This window comes from Corvus kubaryi, unplaced genomic scaffold (genome assembly GCF_017639235.1).
Source record: "Corvus kubaryi isolate FWS band 111438036 unplaced genomic scaffold, C.kubaryi_AGA036_p1.0 37392, whole genome shotgun sequence".
NCBI classification, from domain to species: domain Eukaryota; kingdom Metazoa; phylum Chordata; class Aves; order Passeriformes; family Corvidae; genus Corvus; species Corvus kubaryi.
Window position 1 is genome coordinate 315,343 of NW_024581131.1, and position 22,536 is coordinate 337,878.

General features: G+C 38.2%; 1 protein-coding gene across 6 annotated transcripts in view; it reads left to right on the top strand.

The window, feature by feature from the left end:
- The window catches only part of SBF2 (SET binding factor 2), a 235,244-nt gene that overhangs the window by 143,121 nt on the left and 69,587 nt on the right, over positions 1 to 22,536 (top strand). For all 6 annotated transcript variants that reach the window (XM_042038399.1, XM_042038401.1, XM_042038403.1 and 3 more), the window contains exons 14-16: positions 1,297 to 1,501; positions 3,760 to 3,869; positions 5,377 to 5,526. In XM_042038399.1, coding sequence (XP_041894333.1) covers positions 1,297 to 1,501; positions 3,760 to 3,869; positions 5,377 to 5,526 — 465 coding nt within the window. The remainder of the gene's footprint in view (positions 1 to 1,296; positions 1,502 to 3,759; positions 3,870 to 5,376; positions 5,527 to 22,536) is intronic.

The following is a 22,536-nucleotide window of genomic DNA, read 5'->3' on the forward strand; positions in this document are numbered from 1 at the left end:
TTCACTACCACCAAGTCAGTGGCTTCACTGGAGCACACACTGATAATCACTAAGTCAATGACTTTGTGCATTGAGAAGTCAGACTTCTAGTAGTTGTGCATGCACCTGTCTTTAACTAAATATAGGTGATGAGTAACACTGCTTCTTTAAGTTGTGCCTAGAGCTGTCTGATTTTAAACTGACTGCATGATGTATTTTGACCTCTTGTTTCACAGTTTTAATAGTCGTAATATTGTAGCTTAGATACAAGGGAGAGACAAGATCTGTTGAGGAGAGCTAATGTTGGCATGAGCCTTGGTACAAGTGGAAAATCCAAGACATTAGACCTTTAATTAGCCTAATAGCATGTACATCTGACATTCATTTGTGATGTCCAAGATTCAAGTAACTTTTCCTGTGTATTTCCTCTGAATCTCTCCTCTCATTGAAATGAATTGTGGAAGTTATTCTCCTTTTCTAGCATTTTCTGCCCTCTGTCCTCTGTTACCCCCTCCTGAGACTGTGTTCCCTTTCTCTCCCTTGCTTCCCCTGGTATCTGTTGCTCTCATACCCCCCTCTGGGTTTTTGGCTCTTTCCATTAAATTTTCCTTTGCAGAGAGTGCATGTGGCTAAGGAGCTGCTCTGTTTTGACTGCTGTTTCTCAAGTTGATGCATTTGATCTCCTTGTTGTCTTTTGCTCCTGTAAACAACAGTTTTAAGCTCCTGTTTACAAGTTTTCTTCCAAACTTACTGTGCATTTACAAGAGAAACCTCATTGATGGATAACACTCTTTGGCAGTGGTGTGTAGCCAGTAATGAGTAACAGCATAGAGTAAAATTGAACATCAGTGAATTCAGATGTGACTAGTGGTAACTCTGGTATGAATGAAGAGATGAAAATACCCCATTTTGTTTGATTACTACACCCCTGGAAATGTGAGGTGTGATCCTGTGCGTGGTGGTAGATAGTCTCTCTAATGAAGAGCTTGACTGTCACATTAATTTACATTCAATTTCTTAATATTCATTAAACTGCATAAAATCAACTTAAGCAGTGATTTTCTTTTGCTCTCATTTTGAATTCTGCACATCGACAAAAATAATTTTATAAAAGCCTTTAACAAAGTTGGAAATGTTAAAGATAATGAGCCAAGAGTGATATGATCATGAAACATTTTATTAGTCATCTTCATTAGATACGTGACTTCTGAATCTTTCCGATAGGGGAGATTCTCCAAACATCAGTAAAATTAGATGAGACAGATGGTAACACTGCGTGATTCATTTTGTGTTTGACCTTTTACTTCTGACCTGCAGGAGAACCCCAATCCCCACATAGCATTCCAGAAAGTGCCACGGCCCACGGAGGGCTCCCACTTGCGGGTGCACATCCTGCCTTTCCCCCGGATCAACGAGGGCCGGGTGCAGGAGCTCCTCCAGGAAGGGCTGGCCAGGAGTCAGGGTGCCCCTCCTGCCACGCGGGGGGACAAGAAGTGCGTGGTTCCAGCGGGTCCCCCTGTGGGTATGTTTATTTGTTCCCTGCCTCACCTGGTTCTCATGGATAATTAGCATGACTGCAATGTGTTGCTCCCAATTTTATGTTAATGCTGTATTTTTAGTGATCATAGCAAACTCTGGTGCATAGACTTCAGTGTTTGCCTTTGCAGCTTTAAAAGCTATTTTTTATCTGCCTTTACTAAGAAGTCAAACATCCAGAGAGTGAGGGGCATAACTGCTAACTATATGATCTGAATTAGACTTTGCATTGAACAATTAAACTAGATACTGTCTACTCACCTAGGCCTGTTAAATATCACCATAGGACACTTGTAGGACTGGCTGAACCAAGCTTTGAACCATGTGAGTTTCTCCACTGATACCAGTGAGAGACATGTAAATTACTGGAAAAAGGCAAAGGGCAAAGATGGCATCTGTCTCAAAATAAATATACCTATATTTAAACATAAAGAGCAGATGTGGACATTGTAGGCCTGCAAATTTTCATTTTAATGCCACAAAGTTCTATTAGTTATAGTCATACTCACTGATGTGAATGATGGCATAAACCAGTATGGTTAGTAAACTTGCACATGAAGTTGGCAGAGCTTGTGAAACTTTTGAAGGATGGGATCAGAATTCAAATCCATCTTTAAAAATTAGATATCTGACCACAAGACTCCATTGAGTTTTGTTCTCCTCTGCTGCTTTTCTTCAAATAAGGGATTGCACTTGCATAGGCATGATCAGCTGACTAGGCAGCAGCTCTTCAGAAATTAATTTGGGAACGTTAATGACCATAGGGCAAACATGACCCAACTATATCAAGCTACTGCAAAAAGGACAAACATCTTAGTAGGATGTATAAACAGGAGCGCAGTCAGTGAACCCCATGGAGAAATCTTTTCATTGTGCTCAGTAAGACCTCAGCTGGAGTGTTTGTGTCCATTTTTAGACACTGAAAGACTGTCTCCATTTTTGGTTCTGTTGGAGGGAGTCCATAAGAAAGCAACAGGAATGACCAGTGGTCCAGAGAATGTGACCTACAAGGAAAGATGGGGAGTTGTTTAGACTGAAAAATAGGACTGAGGGCACACATAATAGCGGGCTTCAATTATACAAGAGACAGTTAGAAAAAGAAGGGGAATAATCTGTAATGATAAGAAATAATGGGTTTAATTGCAGCACAGAAATAGAGTTATTTGTCAGCAAGACATGGTAAAATGAGAATTGTGAGGCAGTTGAGTGGAGTTCTTGTGAAGCCGCAGAGTCTCTGTTATCACAGAACATTGGGAACATATTAGACAAACATGAGAAATAACATAAATAGTGTTGATCCTGTCTAGGGACAGCAGGGTGAACTAGATGGCCTCTTGAGGCCCTGCCTAGGCCTGTTTCTCTTTGGGTTTATGTAAGAAGAGGGTGCACTCTCTTCACCTGCCTTTGCTGTTGACTGTATCATTGAATCTGGTACTTAAAAAATTTAAAGGCGGTGTGGTTGTATTCTGTTATCTTTCTTCAAAAGGCTATTTGCAAGAGAAGGGGTTTTTTAAGAAGTTTAATAAGTCAATTTCTGTGTCAAACAGGGGGTTTGCTGTTTTTTTCCTGAGGAACAGCTTTCACACTTACACTCTCTGCTGAACTGTGTCTCAGAATCATTGGATACAAGTAGCTCATTATCTACTAGAAAGGCATGTTCTGCATTTAGATACTATTTATTTGATATTACAGAGAAAAGGAGAATGTTAGTTCTTACATTCTGAATTTTCTTGAAAAATAAGAGCAAAACAGTGCATTAAGAAAATAAGATCTCAGCAATTTGGAATCTAGATAAAAGGTTTGTCAGGTTTTATTCCGTGTTGCAGAATTCTTGTCATGGCCATCTAAAAATTGTTGTCTACTGCTACAAAATATGCAAGGCTGTGTAGCTCACTGCAGAACACACACACACACACATATTTATTATTAATTTGTGTTTATTTAGGTATTTCACCAGTATGTTAGAGGTTATAATCTCTTTGTGCCTGTATGAGACAAACAGAACAAATAGTTAAGAGAATCAACTAGTCCTGTTAAAATTCAGAGCACTCTCCTCTTCAGGTGGTATAGGAAAACCAAAGATTTAGGATCTTGTGATCCCATCTGCCTACTAAGGGTATTTGCTTAACAGAATAAAAGGGAGGACACAGTGATTATTTTTTTAAAGAAGTTTGTGGTATTCTTTGTGGTTCTTGCAGAAGTAATTTCACACATGTATATTCTTCTTTTTCTTTCTTTTCATAGTTTCCATAATGGAAAAAGGAAGCACAGTTTTCAACAGTGCTCAAAGGCTGGAAGTTGTTAGAAACTGCATCTCGTTCATTTTTGAAAACAAATTTTTGGAGACTGAAAAGGTAATAAAATGAAATTTTAATTCTCCCAAATAACTCTCTGTTCTGTTAATGAGCAAATGGAGACTGGCCTAATCACAAAGTACATTTTGAAGTCTTGTTTCAAATGCTAAGGATTATTTTGGCCACTTAAATGAATGAAGTAAGCAAAAAATAATCATCTAAGTGCAATATTGTGTGTAATATGAGGCTAATGGATTTGAAAACCTGTTTCTAATACTACATGGATGAGTTGAAAACCCTTTTTGCAAAATTTATTACTGCTATAAGTAGTATTGTCCACATAATTTTTTTTAAAAAGAGGTGGTGGGTGCATTTTGGTCTAGCAGCATTAATTAGAAGGAATGCAAACAAAAGGCATACATATATGCTTCAGTGTTTAACAGCCAATGCTCTTTGGAAATTTTCAGTACAGTCAACTACTGGTTTTAAAAATCAGTAATTTGATAGAACTCAGAGATGAATATAAATATTTGGCATGTCTGTCTTCACTGAAATGTGCTAGTGAGTTGTCGTCCTCGACATTCTTATTTTCTCTCCATTAAGAAGTTGCCGGGTTTTGTAGATTCTGTTCATAGAGTTTTCAGTTACTGATTCTAGAACAATCACTCAAACTTACAATCAAATCTAATCCTACATATGAAAATGACTGTAAAATTATTTTAAGAAATGTTTTGATTTCTCTGGGAAGTATCACCTGTATATCTCTGAGCCTGTGCAGATCAAGATAGAAAATGAGCTTTGCTTGAGTTATGATGTCAAAATGCACATGGGAAAAGTCCTAATAAAGTCTATAACTCTTTAAGAGTTTTGATCCAAGCAGATCACAGTAGTTTTTAACCTCTTTCAATTTCCAGGCACTTGGGAAAGTTCAGTGGGTTTTTTGTCCCTATATATGGTAAATTTGTCCTTAGCCAATAGGCTGCCTCTTCTTTACTTATGTGTTACCTCCAGTCTAAAGGGCCACAGCTGATAAATACTGTTGTAGCATTTGCTGCATCTTTAAAACTTTGATATAAATATTCTGTTGGCACTTGTTTGGAATAAACTGCATGACAGTCCAGTGGCCTCGTTGCTATGAGAGGTATGACACCTCTAAACCCATTTGCCATTCATTGCTTATCAGAAAACGTGCTGGTCAGCCTCGATAGGCAAGCTCCAGTCCTGGCCTGGCTGTACAGAACAGAGCACTTGATTTCATCTACAGTAATCCATTTGTGATTTCACATCCATTCAATGCCTGTCCATATTAAATGGTTTCTATTTACAGATATAGGTGAGAAATGCTGTTTAATGCATTTGGAAAAGAAAAAGGGGGGAAATTTAGTACTTGGTAACTCAGGCTAAATCAACCATTTTGTGAAAGTTTGATATTCAAGCTAATGGGCAATTTTCAAAGTTGTTCTTTACTGTCATTTGCAGTTTCTTAATAGAAAATGAATGAATGCTGTTCAGTATGAGTAGTGCCATTTAATTTCATTTGCATAAAGTGAGATGTTCTTCTCTGCAGACCCTGCCTGCAGCTCTGAGAGCCCTGAAAGGCAAGGCAGCTCGGCACTGCCTGACCCAGGAGCTAGGCCAGCACGTTAAAGAAAACCGAGCAATCCTGGACCATCAGCAGTTTGACTACATTGTGAGAATGATGAACTGTGCTTTGCAGGTACAGTGTGTCAAGGCTTTGGCCTTGATTGTCTTTCTCTTGTTATTAGGATAAGCAAAATTGCTTAGAGGGCTGTGGGCAAGCAAAATAATTAAATTACTGGACCATGTCCTACAGTGATGTAGCGGATACTACTTGATGGTGGATTTAAGATATTTGGTTGTTGAAAGAATAAAGGACAAAACACTCAGGTGTGTACAGTTCTTCCTGACAAGCAGAAAGTAAACTGTTCCCATTATTAATAATTTAGATACAATTTAGTTTTGGTAAGTATTGAAATGATATAACTTAATGGCTTGAAGTGCTTTTTTTAATGAGTGGGTCTTGGCCTTTCCAAGTAATTTTCAACCCAGCATTCCTAAAAGTTCTATCACCCACTGTTCAGTTGAAAAGAACAAAGTTTGTCGTCTTTGTCATCACATAGTTTAAGAAGAAAGCATGTTTTCTGCTTCTGTAGCTCATGGTAGCAGTTCTGCTTGTCACAGTGACAGTTTGTCAGAGACTCACTGCAAGTGTTTGCAGTTCATCTCCAAAGTTAATTCTACTGACAAATTATTATATGCTGATTAAGCACCAACATATGGTGGCAGCTACATATGAAAGCAAAATATGTGGGTGACTTCTTTTGACTTTCATTTCAATAATTGGTCTGTTTTACCTTCACTTGTTCTCAATGCATCATCTGAAATATTTTATAGACTTACATGTTTTCAGTCTGCTGTCTGAGAGTGTAGTAGTATTTTTTCTTCATTTGTAATGTGATCACATTTGGTTTCTCTTTTGTTGACCCTGTCTGAGTTATTGTATCAAATTTTGGATTTGATGGAGGCCTTAGTATTTTAGTCCCACTCTTCTCTAACCTAAAAACCACCTAAATTGTTTTGCAGCAGTTTGTTGATCCACATTTTTTAAAAGGTGGGTGCTAAATGCAGCTTTCACTGAAGTGTGGAAATAAATTAACACTGACTGAGCAAATGCTACCTCAGGTCACCATCAAATGCAAGTTTTGTTGTGTTGCATTTCTTGGCTGTTCACAGTAAGATATTTTTCTACTGTTGTGAAAGAAGTTCATCTTTGTCTGAGCAGTGGTCTTAGGAGCAAATTACCTGCGGTCAAAAGATGAGAACTGAAGTTGACTGGCTAAAATTACACAGCACGTAGAATCTGCTTTTTGGCACAGGTCTTCACCTTTTCCAAGCCCTAAATTTAGCCTTAGAGTTGGAAGAAAAATTGAATTTGTCTGTGAAACTCTATTTCTCTGTCCAAAATCATGACTAATGGAATATTGCACCTGCTGGGTATTCCAGAGTTAGAAATTTTCTTTCAAACCAGAAAGCAGGATTATCTAGATGTGACACAGATTTTGCTTCTACTTTTTTTACCATTTCTGGGTTAAAAAAGTATCCAGATGTTTTTAGACAATAGGAACAAAATACAAATCCCCTTTACTTTTGTATCTTAGTAGAAAGCAGATATCAGAAGAGAATGAAATTTGACTTTCTGAGGAAAGAAATACTGATACCACCTTTTAATAAAATAATAAAAACCAATTTTGCCCTGGAAGAAAAAATTTTTTTCCATCCTGCTGATTTGAAGGCCAAGAAGGACCTTAAGTTCAAGGAAATCAATGTGTCTGAAGAGTTACTGAAATTAAAATAGGCTTTTGTTTTCTTAATCAAATTAGCAAATATAACTCAAATCAGGCAGGGGAAAGAGATCAAATAAGGAGGCACAGTTTCTATGCCTTCCCCTTCCTGTCTCCCCCAAGAATATTTTCATATCTTTGAAAATATGCAATGAAAGTTTTCATTTCTTAGGAATAAGCTTGGTCAGCATGAAAATATCTGAACTCCTGACACTGGGCAGTGAGTTAGAAACAAGTATTTTTAACATCTACTTTTATGACAGATGAAGTTATTTATTGAGATAAAAACATGATTTACAATTTGTCTGTGCACTTTGCTCAAGTGTGTTATTTGAAACAATGTGTAAATTTTGACATTTCGGAGCTTCCCCATATCAATTCAAGAAAAAAGCACATTATCAAGAACTTACTTAAGTTTGCCCTTGCTGCAGGGGGACTCAGTGAGGCAGCATTTTGCTGTAGACACATGAATTCTGTTAGCTGCAGGTCACAGACCAAGTAATTTAAGCAGTGTCTGTTAAAAGACACAAAAACCTAATTTAAGAAATGTGGTCTTAACTGGAGATGTAGTCAAGCTTTAGGGAAATACAGCATTAATTATTGATGGGGTTTTTGGGGAGAGTTAGGTTGCAGTACTCACTGAACTACTGGAATTGCAGGAACTTTTTTGTAGAAAATTGTAGAAACTGGAATTGTAGAATACCACCAGATTTTTCTGTTAATGTTACTGCATGTTCCCAGTGGCTTCTGCAAGATGCAAACTGAAATCCTGCTGTGTCTGGAGGCACAGAGAGGGTGATGCAACAGCTGAGAGGAAGGGAAGGGAATGCCCTGGCAGAGGTGACAGGGTGGGCAGAGCCCTGGCTTCCTGCTGGACACACTGGGCTGAATGGGGACGTGTGTGCAGCAAGCTTCAGTCCCATGGTTTGCCCTGGGACACACCAGTCTCACCTACTCCTCCAGGTGGGAAATCTGATGCTCTCCAGCCACTAAACCTCTGCTGTTAATGAAACAAGTTGTTCCAAACTGATATGGTGAATTGTTGCAAACTCAGCAAGTCAGCGTTTTGCTGTAGACACGTGAATTCTCTTGGCTGCAGGTCGTAAGACCAAGTAATTTAAGCAGTGTCTGTTAAAAGACACAAAAATCTAAGAATTTCAAGAGATGCAGGATGGCCATTTCTGCGAAGTGTCTTTTGGACTGAATTCTTTGTCTTGCTATGAAGTGCTGTGCGTTAGAAAATCAGGAAGACTGCACTCTGCTAGTCTAATGCAGAGCCCTCCATTGCTAGTTAAGATTTTTCTGATTGTTTAGTGTCAGGTTTTTTCATTTAATAGAATCTATTCTCTCGTTTTACTGCAGTCCATAAAAGTAAAGGTCAGATCCTTTTTCAGAGCTTCTCTATATTCATTTTGTGCATGAAGAGCAGTATGTTAACAAAATGCTTGTAATAATCCCACCATGTATATTATTGCTGGTCTCGTATCTTTCTGCTACCACAGGACTTGAGAAGAGATTAAGGAAGAGGAATAGAATATTCTTACTATTGTTTCAAGTGAATTGCTATTTTATTTTAGTGAACAATGACATAGGCTGTATTTCCCCAAGTATCTGATCGAGCCATTTTGCAATGGGGAGGAAATGAGGGTGGTATTTTACACATTTCTGTAGAGATGGCAAAACTTGGGCTTGCCACATCTCTGGTGGTTGTCGGCTTGAGTTCTCTCAGTCCAAGAGAGGCATTCTTTCAAACTGTTCTTCTTCCAACTGGTAACAGGCAGAACCTGCCAATTTTAACAGGCCTATGATCTGTGGAATAGTGTGTTAGAGTCTCATACTAATCTGTCTTATTTGGCAGCTGTGGTAGACTGTAGGAGGCCTTACAAATACAGTTAAAGTAAGGTAATGTGCAGCAAGTCAGTACTGAAATGTTAAAAACATGCTTTCCTGTGTTTGAGAAGTATTGACAATTACTGCTGCTGAAATGGAAATGGGAGAAGTATTTCTGATGGATTTTAGTAGTAAGGAAGATCAAAATTACATGGAGATTGTACTGGTCATTCATTAAAGCAGATATCTTCTGATGAGGGCAGTTAAATCCCCAGTTACTTGCTTTTATCTCTGCTCGGAGTTGTCACTGACCACTTGCTGAAAACTTTATTGTCATGCCCTGGGTAAGACTTTTTCCCTGATAAATCATGTACTGTGGCAAACATTTAAATCAGCCTGTCTTACAGTAGTGATTAATGCCTTTGATAGAGGAGCAGGAGCACTGTGTTCTGTTCTGTATGTTATATGACTTAATTACTGTTAAAAACATCTGCAGTGTTGTGAAAGCTTGATATATTGATTGACAATTCAGTTCATTCAAACAGATACCAAACAGATAAAAGTGTGAAATTATAGTTCTAGACACACTTTCATTTATGCTTGCTTTTCTCTGCTGTGGTTACCTCAAAAAAATTTGCAGTTACACATGAATTGCTATTTCAAACGTTTTACTTTCTGTTTTAATTTTCTATAAATGACATTTGCTGACATCTCAGAGAAAAAATACCTAATTTTTTTTTGCAACTGAAGAGCCTTTTTTTTTAGCAGGGAAACACTTCTATGTAACTACGTTTTCAGCAACACACTGTATTTTTAACACTTCTTTAGAAATCATGGCTCAATTTGCATACTTCTCCATTCATTTATTGCAATCATGATTTATCCAGAATTTCAGTTGTCTCTCTGACTTTCTTCTGGCAGCAGCAAGTGAACAGTGTATTTTGAAATGAAGTAGCACCTAATTTGATAAAGTGGTGATAAAAGCAAGAAGAGGCCTGAAGACACTGGGGGGATAGTATTTGATAATCTGAAACAATTTTCATATTAAAAAGATACTAGAAACAATTTGCATAAAATATTTAACAGTAGCAATGAATCTTCCTTAAAACAATTATTTCTGGGAAAAGATTCTCTTCAGATAATGCAGGACTGTGGGACACCTTCCTTGGGTAGCTGGAACAGATAAAACTTTTCATCTCAAAGGAAGAGCTCCAGGATGTTGCGGTACAACACTGCATTTGTATGATGTTGGTCAGTAATATTGCCTAACTGCATATTAATGCTTTTGTTTGGCAAATGTGAGTCAAATTGGAAAATACATCTGCCCCAGACATCTGGATTCTTAAGCTAAATGTGGTTAGATGGGAAAAATGTGCATAAAACTGATAAATACGTAAATACTCCCAAAATTCTGGTCTTTAGCTGCAGGAAAGGAGTGAGGTCTTCCTGTGATGTCATTTAATTTGAGAGTTCCACAGGCATTGATACTGGGTTTAGGACCTGCTCCAATGTCACATCTGTGTGAATAGACACATGTAGTACCACTATAACTAAGAGAATAATAGTAGACTAATTAGTAATTGTTTCAGAGCTTTAGGTAGTTTCTGATAGATCACTGTGGCTTTTCAAAGTGGCAATAACCAGATGTTTATCTTTATTTTCAAATAGATTGGATTGGATATTCTAAAAGTGTACTTGTAGTATACAGTATGAAACACAACTGTAGGAAATCTTAGTAGCAACCAAGACAAAATTAAAAATGTAACCTGTATTAGGTTACAACAAAGCCACATCTGGGCCATGATCTATTCTCCAACGTTGGCCAAAAGCAGATGGAAGATAATATTGATTTATTTTGCCTCTAGAATGTTGCTTGGGATTCTTCTGTATTGCTTTGGTGTAATAAGGGCCTCTTCATAGCACTTACTATGCAGTCTGTCGTGAAAGAAACTTTGATAAGCAAAATTAAAGACAGTGGCATTCTATAAATAATATTAAATTTATTTTTCTTAAGCCAATAACTTTTGTGTTGTAATCTGTTATAATGTTATAATAAGATAAAGTTTAAAAACCTATCCGTGAGTTTTCAGAATTCAGAGGTTTGCAAATACTGTCCAATAACGAGAAAGATTTTATTATTCCTGAGAGAAAACCAGCTCGGAGTGTGTGTCATATGATTCAAATTCTTGGCAATATGAAGGTTACATGAACTAGCATTTCTCATATTTTATGTTGAAAACTATGTTGCTAAACATCTTTCTTTTGGAGGGTTACAGTAGATTTCTCTCCTTTTGGACTTTTATTTCATGACCTATCTTTTATTACTCAGTTTGACTTGCATTCCTGGAAGCAGAATATCAGAATTCATGTTTGAAAAACAGCCCTATTTGAAAATATTAAAAGATATTTTAAAACATAGAAAATCTGATATGAAGAGAAATCTTGGGAGTTTAACAGAGCCACACTTAATTCTATTAATTCATCAGTTATTACCAGTTTGATTTGATCTTTCTCATCATGTTAGGTGTAGTCATGGTATTGTTTAAGTGGAAAAAAAAAGGAGATTCCAGTGTTTAAGGCTTTGGCTTCAAGCTTCCATATTTAATTCTGTATTGTGCTGAACATGATTTTGGTAGGGGTTTTTTAGATCACGTCATCTGATTTCTTTGATACATGATTCCCAAAAAAGTAGAAATAACAGCTTTATCATCCTGCTGACTTTTTAGGGGTCCACCTATAATATTCTGGACCTAATAAAAGAAGTTGCTATTCCTGAATCTTTCTGATAATGTCTTTTTCCCAAGAGATTGCACAGTACCAGAATATCGTGGCACTGATATTGAACTGATAGTACTCGCATACTTTCTCCAGAAAAAAAAAGGAAATACACTGTAAAAGATTGTATTGTTGATCAGTTTTCATTTTTCCTTTCTTTGCTCTGAGGAACATACTGTTCATTATACTCATCTCATGTCAGAGGATAGCCACAGAGTCCTGGAAAATTCCAGTCAAGGGTATCTCTTTGTGAAACCCAGAAAACAGAGTTTCTTTCTTTGCAGGGCTGCCTGTGTGTATCTGTATCACGGAGTAGGTGTGTGTGTGCTGCTGTCACAGCACTGCCTACCCCTGCTGGGAGGCCAGTCAGCATTGCCTACACTGCAGGTGTCAGGGGAGGTGACCCCTTTGGCATGGCAGTAACCATTCTTTGGGCCAGGACTCTCCCTGTGTAGGTGACAATGTCCAGGTAATTCCTTGTTGCATCCTTGGCGACATGAGTGTGCACAGTGGTGTCCCCAGCGAGGTGTCGGGCTGGTTCTGCATGTGTATCCATGCCCCAGGGGAGTTGTGTCCAGCTGTGCTAAACTGCCTCTGTGGTTTTAGCAAGGATGGGTTTTTGATGACCAGGCAATGGAAAACCATGTCTGCTTTTCACACTGGGGCTGTGCCAGCAGTGCTGTTCAGGAATGAGGTTCAGGAATGTGGCAGGGAAATTCCTAAATTGCTGTTGTCCTGCAGACTTCCGAGACCCTACTTTTGTTAATCTTGACTTCTGCATGGACCTACCCCACATAACTATTGCACAAGACAGTTACTTAAAGAAAGGAAAAGAGAGGGATTAGCAGAAATGAGAGTCCCATGGTGTGCTGTCCATTCCTGCATCTGCCTTCAAATTCGCTCCCTTCCCTCCTGGCTTCTCACCAAAACATGTGGTGTTCACATACTTCCTCCTCCCCTCGATGTATAACATGTGCATGTGCATGCATGAGCACAGGGGTGATCCAGAGATGCATGTCTGCTACAGAGAGACATATATGCTCTTAAATATAAACCCAGTAGGAAGCAGAAGTCAAAATAATCCCCAGGTCCTGCTCTGGTCAGAGCAGCCTGTTCAGAGTGTGAATGAATGTGTGTTTCCACCATGCATCTGGAGGGCTCTGGTTGCAGAGGATCCCCTGGTTTGCTCCAGGTCTCTTGCTGCTACCATGAAAAAGGATCAAAACTGCTGGAATAAAAATGTGCTAGCATCCTACTTTCTCTTGGTATAACTCGCTAGAGATACAACTTGATTTGTAGACCGCAGGGTGTGGGGATATTGTTTATGCCTTAGTTACAGTTCTGTGCAGTTACCAGAGCAGGTTCAGCCTTGTTTTAAGGGTCTTTGCTTAATATTTTATACAAATATCAAATGGTAGCGGGGTGTTGGTTTTAATACAAGAATAAGCAGAACTACATGTGAGCAGTGGCCCCAAAAGCTCCTCTGGCTGGAGGAGGAGCTTTGGGGCTCAAAGGGAAGTTTCCCTGAGCAGTTCTCTGGCATGGATGGGGAGGGTGGTACAAACCCACCCATCCCAGATGGGTCTCTGAGCTGTTGGGCAGCTGGAGCAGGCTTTACTCAGGCTTTACTCTTCATGGATGTCTCCTTGTTGCTGGCCTTTTGTTCAACCCTCTCACATTTGCTGGTGGTGCAGGATGTGCTCTGCTGTGTTTGCTCACATGCAGGTATCTCATTGAAACCATGTAGCTCCTTGGAGTGTTGACATGGTAAGCTCTGCCTGCTCTGAAGTGTTCATTACTGTTAATTGTGGCCTTGTGGTTGCCAAGTGTTCCTAATAACTCTGTGTTCTGAATATTTTTGGTCGTCATGATGAAAAGCAGACATGTGTTTGTATGCTGCTTACTGCTGTAAATAAAATGAGTCTGGATTGGGAATTGTGTTATACTGCTGTTCAGCCTGGCTGGGAAGGAGGTGGACTGTTGAAAGGTAGTAAAAAACAAACCAAACCAAAAAGTCTTTCATGTTGGAAAGAACAGGCATTTTGCTAATATAATAAGCTATGTGAAATCGATGACTTCTCTTTTTACAGGTTTTATATCTATAAAACTAAGGAAGTGACACATGGAATTTTGGTTTTATCTTAGCTATTATGTATGTTTATAAAGTGTATTACAGTACAGGTCCATAGTTCCCTCTAGATACGTGTATAACACTGTTGGGTATGTGTACATGGACTTCATCTGCTCTGAGTGCCATGTTACATGTACAGTAAGTGACAGAATACTGCATGGTACTGATTTGCTGTACCCTGCAGTGACTGTACTGCTGTGGCCACACGTGCACATGTGTATTTTTAGGAAAAGGAGTGCCTCTGTAATGTGGTCTCTGATCTTCCTTCTCCAGCACTTCACCCTTCAAGTGATAGGCCCAGGCAGAGAGAGGTGCGCTGCCTTGACCACCAGGAGACACATGACATATAGACAGCTGGTTTGTTGTTTCTATAAGGACTTTTATGAAGCTTCTAAGTGTTTGATTTTACAGGAATTTGCATAAAAATTACTAATGAGTGGCTGTAAGAGCCTCATTATTTTTTGCATATGGTCATTTCTAAAGCAGAAAGAAGATGGAATATCCAAAGTCTTCTAATAATTTGGTTGCTGTCATGTTTGCATAACCTTTGGTTTAAACAATTGAGATCTTGGCAGCTTGCATTCAAAAACTGAAGTGTGATGCTGAGATAAATACCATAAAACACAGGCCAGTTCTGGGTTTTGTCAGTATTTTGTGTAAACTTTGACAAATGCACTAATATGACAAACAAACAATAGTGAACTGTGTGACATTTTAGAATGATTTTTAAGGAAAAAAGCATAAGGATAGATTGCTTCACAGTAAAAGACCTACCTCTACTGTTACATTAAAAGTGTGTGCCATTATGGAACAGAAACTTAAGAACTTTTTTTTAATAACTTAAAGGTGTAAACAAAAGAACATTTGACAATCTACATATGTTGTAAAAAATTCTTGCAGCTGTTGACATTATTTTTCAATATTACAGCCCAGAATTAGGACTTAAATTCATTGGCTGTTAGAATGCATGGAAAATGCCATGTAAACATGCTTTTATTTTTAGTAATTCCTTCCCTGTATGCACTCAGGGGGGTGAGCTTTGGTATCTAGTGGTCCAACAAAGTGTTTAAAAATTACTTTACCTAATGTCCATAGATAAAACAAACAAATCCCACAACCATCTTTTCCCACCTCTCCTCCAGTTCTTGAACTCTTAAGTCCAAAATTCCACTTGAGAGTTAGGAATTGGAACTGGAAATGCATCTTTAACAGTCTAAAGTCCCACAATGCTTGTAAATTAACTAATTGATTCAATTTTCTATGTAGATTATTTGACTGTTGAGGACAAAAGCAACTTATTTTGATTAAGTCCTCTAGTCAGATGAACACCTTATAAAACCTTTACTTGGAATGTTAATTGATTAAACATCCCTTTGGAGAATACATATCCTTTGTTAGACTGAACTTCCATACAATTGGCATGTAATATTCTCTAGCCCTTCCAGGTGTATGGAATGAAATATCTTTCTACATCTTACTCTAATGGTGGTAATAATAATACACTTAAAATCAACTTGGATTATGAGGGTGCCATGATTTTCAGCACTTCTTCTGTAGAAACTTCATATTTTTCCTTGTCTGCATTATAATATTCTGGTTGTAATATTCTAATTTCAAATTCAAGATACAACCTGCATATGAAAACAACAGGCATCAGAACTGATTATTTCAAAATCAGTCCAGCAAACCATGGTTAATTATTCCAACCAATTTAATGATAAGGTATTTTCTAGAGATTTTCATCAAAACCAGGTATGTAGCACCTCTGTGTTATTGTTAAAGCAGTGGTGAATTTTGACTGCATCAGCACAGTCACGTCTCGTTCCACAAGTGGGCTCCAGCAGATGGCACGGTAGCATCATGCTTGTGCACCCAGCTCTCACCCTGTGTATTAATTTAGAAAACCCAGATCTTCATTCTTTTAGTTTCTGTGCATAGGAGAAGATTTTTGAATCTTGGAGGAGAAGGATGGTAAGTAAGAGTATTTGAAATTTTTAGTAAGTTGTTGACTAGCAGCATCTAGAAGGATGTCTCACAGGACTGAACCAAAATGTCCTTGTAAAACAGCAAAGAACAAGATCCAGAATTTTAGCAGCATAAGGAACTTGGACAAAATGTGGCCATCAGCACTAGCATGGTATTGAAAGAGAAGGTAATGGATACTGTGGGATTCACGTCAACTCTGATAGTGAAGGTCTTCCTGAAAGCTTGAGGATTTCTTTGCTACTTAGAACTGCAGATAAGAAAAAAGGAATGAGAAGATGGTGAAATGCATCAGAATATCTACTCATACTTCTTCTTACGAAGAGACACAAATAAGAAATACTTATCATTTGAGTCATCCCCTTTATTGTACATGGCTGATAGTTCTTGCTGATACAGTGTGTTTCATTCAGTATGTACACTAAATAATGCCATGCTGTCCAGAAATTAGCTGTTGATCTTCAGAATTGTGTTCTGCACTCATTTGGTGATTTGCTGGTGTGTTCTCTGGAACTGGAGTCATGCTGGTGTTAGGATGCCAAAGCCATTGCTAATGCTTCAACTTCTGTTGAAGTTTTTGTTTTCATGGCCCGTTCTTTTTCATCCAGCCATTGCAATCTGGCTCATCCTTCTGAAAGCTCCAAACATGAATTGTGAGGAAAGAATTTCAAGCAGTATGACTATAGCTGGGACTTAGAACTTCACTAGTATTTTGCTGTACCCCAAGGTACAGAAGTTTTATTAAACTTCTCATTGCCATTTCCTGTGATTACATAGCAGAACTATCCTTTCTGTAAAATGTCAGTAAGATAAGAACAAAACAGACAGGTGTTTGGAACAAAACCTTCTGGAAGGAAGTTCAGATAGCCTAGGAGAAGATTTGTCAGGGTTTTAAAATGGATGAACTGGTGATCCAAAAGCTGGCAAAGGAGGCTTTCTCTGTGGCTAGTTAGCTGGATGCTGCTACTAGCAGTGATTTGGAAGGCTATGGGATAGAAAGGGATCATACCAAGATTTCCTAGAGTTTGTATCAAAGAAAGAATTTTGCTGGAAGACAGTGCTAGTACACTTCTGCTTCTTTGGTCCACACAGCGAGCTCAAGGATGTCTTTTTTCCTCTGGTTGTGGTTGCCCTGCCAAACTGTTTTTACAGAGAACAGGGATTTTTTTCAAGGACATCCAAACATGCCTCTTCAGCTAGATGACCAACTAGTATGTTTTGGGAGGTTACTTTTATACTTTTACAACCAAAGTTACAGTTGCTTCATGGAATTCTAACCTTCTTACTTCCTGAAGCCATTTGAAAATCCCAGAGAGAAGTATCAATTCAGCAAACTTTAAGAGTGAAGAATTCTGAGGGTAGTTCTACAATTACCAGTTCAAAATTGGTTTTCTGTTTCTTCCATTGTCTTTATCTCTTACAAAAAATGCTTTGTGCTTGTTTTCACTTGGATTCTTAGAAAAGCAAACATTTTATTAATAATCAAGACATTTATTTTTAATAAATGTTTCATAAGAAACAGTTCCTACCTCTCCCGTGCATTTATCATACTTTTATTATTGACCAGCCAAAAAATGTAAGATTTCAAATAAAGTCTGTATCTGTGAAAGAGGTGGTTGCTGTCCATGCACTGAAAAGTACAATCTGTCTAAAATACCTAACATGAAGTTAAATAAAAATATTCTATTTTCTATGTTTTGTTTTTTCATAGTTTAAATATTTTTATTAGAATATATATTTTGTTGACAGATGTTATCTCGGAGGGAGCACTTTACTAAATCAAGTAGGCTTGAAATCTCTGAATCTCTTGGGCTTTTCAGGATTTGTAGCAACATTCTTCCTTGATCACACAGATTTGATGTGTTAATTAAGGTGGACACTGCTCTAAATCATGCTACTTAATCGTGCACAACATATGTCTTTCAGTTGCCCAGATTTGCTTGAAGTATTCTTTTCTATGAACTGTTTATCCTTTAAATGACTTTATCACTGGAATTTTTTTTCTCCTGAAAAGTGGGATATTTCTGATAATGGCTCTAGTAACATGGTTTTTTCATTATGTGCAGTGTGCCTAATTCTGGTTGTTGTTACAAGGTTGATTTTTGGGTTAAGCAACTTCTACAACAGCTTCCATTAATGCTGTTAAAAGTGCAACTGCTCTTTGAAACGTAACAGGAGATTTACATTCCAGTCTATTAAGGAACAGAGAGGTCTGGAAGCAGGGTTGGCAGCAAGGGATTTTAGGTCCTGTCAAGTTCACCAGCACGACTAATGCAGCGCGTCATCTGAGCATGGAAAAGCCCTTGCTGGATGAATGCAAGATTCACAACCTTATAATCAGAATTACCTCAGAAAAACCCGCAAAACGCCCCTTGTCATCCTTGAAATTCTGCAGCCATTGCAGGTCATCCCAGAAATATCCTCTTCCAGCAGCTGACACTTGTTTCATGGATCCAGAAATGGAGCTGCACCAACAAAGCTGATCCAAGAAAACTTCTTCCAGGAGCAGCTGGTCATTGTTCATGCTGTCCTTTGGTGCAGCTGTACACAGACTATCCGGTGCCCCTGCCAAAACTGTAGCAAAGCTTTTCAATACTATCAAGGTTGGCTTAAAAAAGCTGTCCTGTAGCAAGATGTCAAATACATATTGAAAGAGACCCCACTTTCGGCAGCTTGTGGAAAATAAATCTGCCAGAGGCAGGGCTACAGCCATGCAACCATGGGCTTGGGTTCCCAGGAGCACCTGCCAGAACCCTATGGATGCGTTGGACATAGGGTAGATATAGATATATAAAATTGACTTCAGCTTTCTTGCCAATAATTTCTGTCTGTGCTGGTTGAGCACACTGTTTTTTCTGTATGTATTTATTTAGGTTTTTTGGGATTCTTTCAGTTGTGCACTCTCCTGATAGTTTCAGTCTCGGTTCAGATCCATAAACTTTCTAATTGTTTTGTTCTTTTGCCCCTGCTATAACTCTTTGTGAGAGTAATGTTTTAGGATTTTTGACATGGTTTGACATGTATAGCACAGCCCATGGCTCTTGGTGCTGTTCATATGCAGTTTATGTTTCCACATGGAGGTACCCTGTCCCTTGTGCAGAACTTTGTCTTTGCGAGGTTCAGGAGGCTCTTTCAGTCTGTGTCTGCCAGGCTGTGATGCCAGTTGGCAGCAGCCCTGCCCTCCAGTGTATTTACCACTCTCCCAAATTTGATGTCAGTCAGAAATGAGATGAAGATGCATTGCATTCCATTTTCCAGGTTGTCAGTGAAAACATTCACCTCAGTATCAGACCCCAAAAACATGATTCAGAGCCACCTGCCTGCTAAGCCTTGAGTCTAACACTGCAATCAGCTTTCCACTCTTTCATCCAGACTTCATCTCCCAGCTTGCCCACAAGGGTGCCAAAGGAGCCTGCAAAAGACAGGCTGCTCTTTCCTCAGATACAGAGCTCATTATTTCATTGAAGAAGATGATCCAGTTTCCTTGGTCAGCTGGTGCTTTGTGTTCTAAATCACTTTTGTGTTCTTCCTGTGTCTGAAAATGCTCTGTATGAAGACTTGTTCCCTGCAGTCCAGCCTGTAGCTCCCCCCAACCTGTTCCTTGCCTTCTTTGAGTTGTTGTCAAAGGTTTTATTTCTGGTTCCCCAGAAAATCAGTTGGTAAGAGACTGATTCTCCCAAGGGGAAAACTTTGAGAATTAGAAGTTCTCTTTCCTAAGATGATGTCATTGAGGAGTTTTAGCATAAATAAAAAATTATTTTGCTATCACGTGCTATTCAGTGGAAAATTTTCAGTGAGCCCTACTTCCAAGTTACATTTCATCAGACACTGCTCAGTTTCTCCGTAGTGAACTAGACCCAAAATTTTTTGGTAACTGATTTGAACTGAGTGTCAACTCATTACATGACAGAAGATGGATGTAAAATTCCACTTCTATCCAAATGTTATTCTTCTAAAGTGAAATCCTAATTTTTTACCCATATAAATCTGATTTTTTTTTTAGGAGTTCGTTCCTGTTAAGTTGTAAAAGTTGTATAGAATGTGCACTGATGATGTGGTGCATTTTTGTTAAAAGTATGTGAAACTGGAAAATCACATGAAACTCAGAGAAGAACAGTAAAATTAAGTTAAGCAAGATGAATGTATTTGTACATATTTGAAAGTTTATGACTTTGCTTATAATTTAGGAGAGGAGATGCTGCTGTGAGTAAGGATGTGTCCTGTGTACTTGTGAACTGATTTGCTAATATGTAACTGGACTATACTGTAATATGGCATCTATTTTAATAGTTCTTCCAATGTCTTAAGCATTTCTCTGTTGTTCCTTAATTAAACAGGCTGACTGTACAGCAGTTTACAGAGTTTCCTGTGTTAATGTTTTGCAGTGGCTGCAGAAGTGCTTTGGTCTACCAGGGCTCTAGGAGTACACTGCAGTTCATAGATATATTAGGAATTAATCACCCCCTCCAACTGAGCAGTTAATGGATATTGATCACTTTTTTGTCATGAATTGCAGTGTATTCTATCATTTGAGTGTTGTTTGTCAAAACTTTTTACAAATTGCTGTGCAGGACCTTGTATCACAGCTGGTGTAGTTTAAGGTTTGGACAGAGTCACTGTGAATGAAGCCCTGCTGTGAAATAAAAGTCAAAAGGCATCTTGGCATCCCAACCATTTCCTTGGGAGAAGATTACAGCCTGAGTATGTTGAACTTTATTGCCATGGGCCTCATGACAGTATTCAGAAACATGCATGGCATTTCTGTTAAAGAAACTCAGATGTGCTGAGACGCGAGGGATGGCATTCTTGTTTTTATCAGTATCTTGCAAAAAAAGTGAAATGTTTTTAGGCTTTTGGGGTACAGTAAAAATACAGTGACAAATGTGTAATTTATGCACATAAAAATTGAGGTTCCTGATTTCCTAAACATAATTTGTAATGAGGAGGAGGAAATGACTAAACTCAAGCCTAGACGGAAATGTATTTATTGAGAAAGAGTGGGGGTGGAGGGGGCTTGACAGCTCTTCTTTGAGTGAAATGTTTCTTGTTTTCACTTGCTGTGAGATCAGGAGTAGGATGGAGCTGCATAGAGAAAATCTGTTGCATTTGCTAGCTTGTGAATGTGTGGAGTAAAGCAAAAGGAAACTTAAAGATCATAGAAGATTGTGTTTGTGTAATTGCATCTAAACTGCATCGATTGAATTCTGTTCCTTATATCACTGTGCTTCAAGGGCAGGCAAACTTATGAGAATTCAGGGCCAGGTGAAGACAAACATGAAGTTCTTCAGGAAGTAAAATACCTCTAAAATAAAACTGGATCTCGTGCCTGGAATGGCAGCTCTGCAATACCTTACATCCTGTTGCTGATAGAAAAGGTTCCTTAATTAAATGGTCATTGCAAAGGCTTCTAATCAGGCAGAAAGACCACAAAGTCAAAACAAATCAGTGACGATTCTCCTGGGTTGGGTGCTGTTCCTTTGTCTTCTGCACTGGCATCACTCTGTGGCATGATGGCCATAGAGGGTAAGGAAACTGTTACATGTGGCATAATTTCAGAGCTCAGGTCAAGTCTGTGATCCGGACTTTGTGTTCAATTATTGCTGTCAGACCAGGTAGCAGTGTGAGAAGCTGCTCATCAAAAGCCCATGGAGTGATTCTGATCAATGTTAAACCTGGAAACCATAGACAATAAGAGTGTACTTTCCTTGGTTTTACGAATTGTGAATCCCTGTAGCAGTGTTTAAGCAGAACAAAAATTAAATTAAAAGCTTGTGTTAATGAGTGACACATTGAATGTGTTAGGGTCATTTATGAAGAAAGAGTTGGTTTTTGTGAAATAATAATTTTGAAAAGCTCTATATATTCTTAGCAAAACAAGAAGTTTTAAAAGTAATGAGAATTATGTAAGGCAGTATCTTCCGAATTTTGAGTTTCTTCTAGTAGTTCTGCTAAGAGATAAGACAACAGGTAGTCAGCTCTGTGGACCTTCTCAGTATGTCTGCTTTTCATCCTGTTTCTCAGGTCCCAGAAGAGTTCCATTTAATAAAAATGTAACTGCTTCAATAAGGTTTGATTTCACCTTTGTCAACAAAAAAAAAGGGAAAAGCTTGATCTCACTAAAAAGCAGAGCATCAGCTAGCATTGATTTGCCTAACTTCACTAGGCAAAGCTCTATATGACTGTTAGCAAGAAAGTAAATGCACATTAATTTTCACGGAAAAAAGCAATTTTGGTTATGATTCCAATAAGAAGATTTTAAACATTCATGTTGAGTTAATTATGTGATGTTAGTAAAGATAGTATAAGTGATTATTGTCATATTGGCATTTATTCCAACAAACTCTGTAATTTTAACTCTTGCTTTAGGTGATGGCTTTATCTGTGAGGTTAAAACTTGTGGTTTAAATACTTTTAAAAGTTACTTTGGAAATTCCAGATAGGTCTGTGTCTTTTCAGCTGTTTCAAGACAGCATTGAGTTATATTAGCTATAATTAGATATTGTGAAATTGTCAGTTTATTTACTTGGATTTTTAACTCTGCAAAGATTAGATATCAAGGACATTGATGGTAACATCAGTTAACATAGAATAGGTTTTCTTTGATCAAAACTATCATTTTTAATTGTTCAATTGCATTAATATTGTA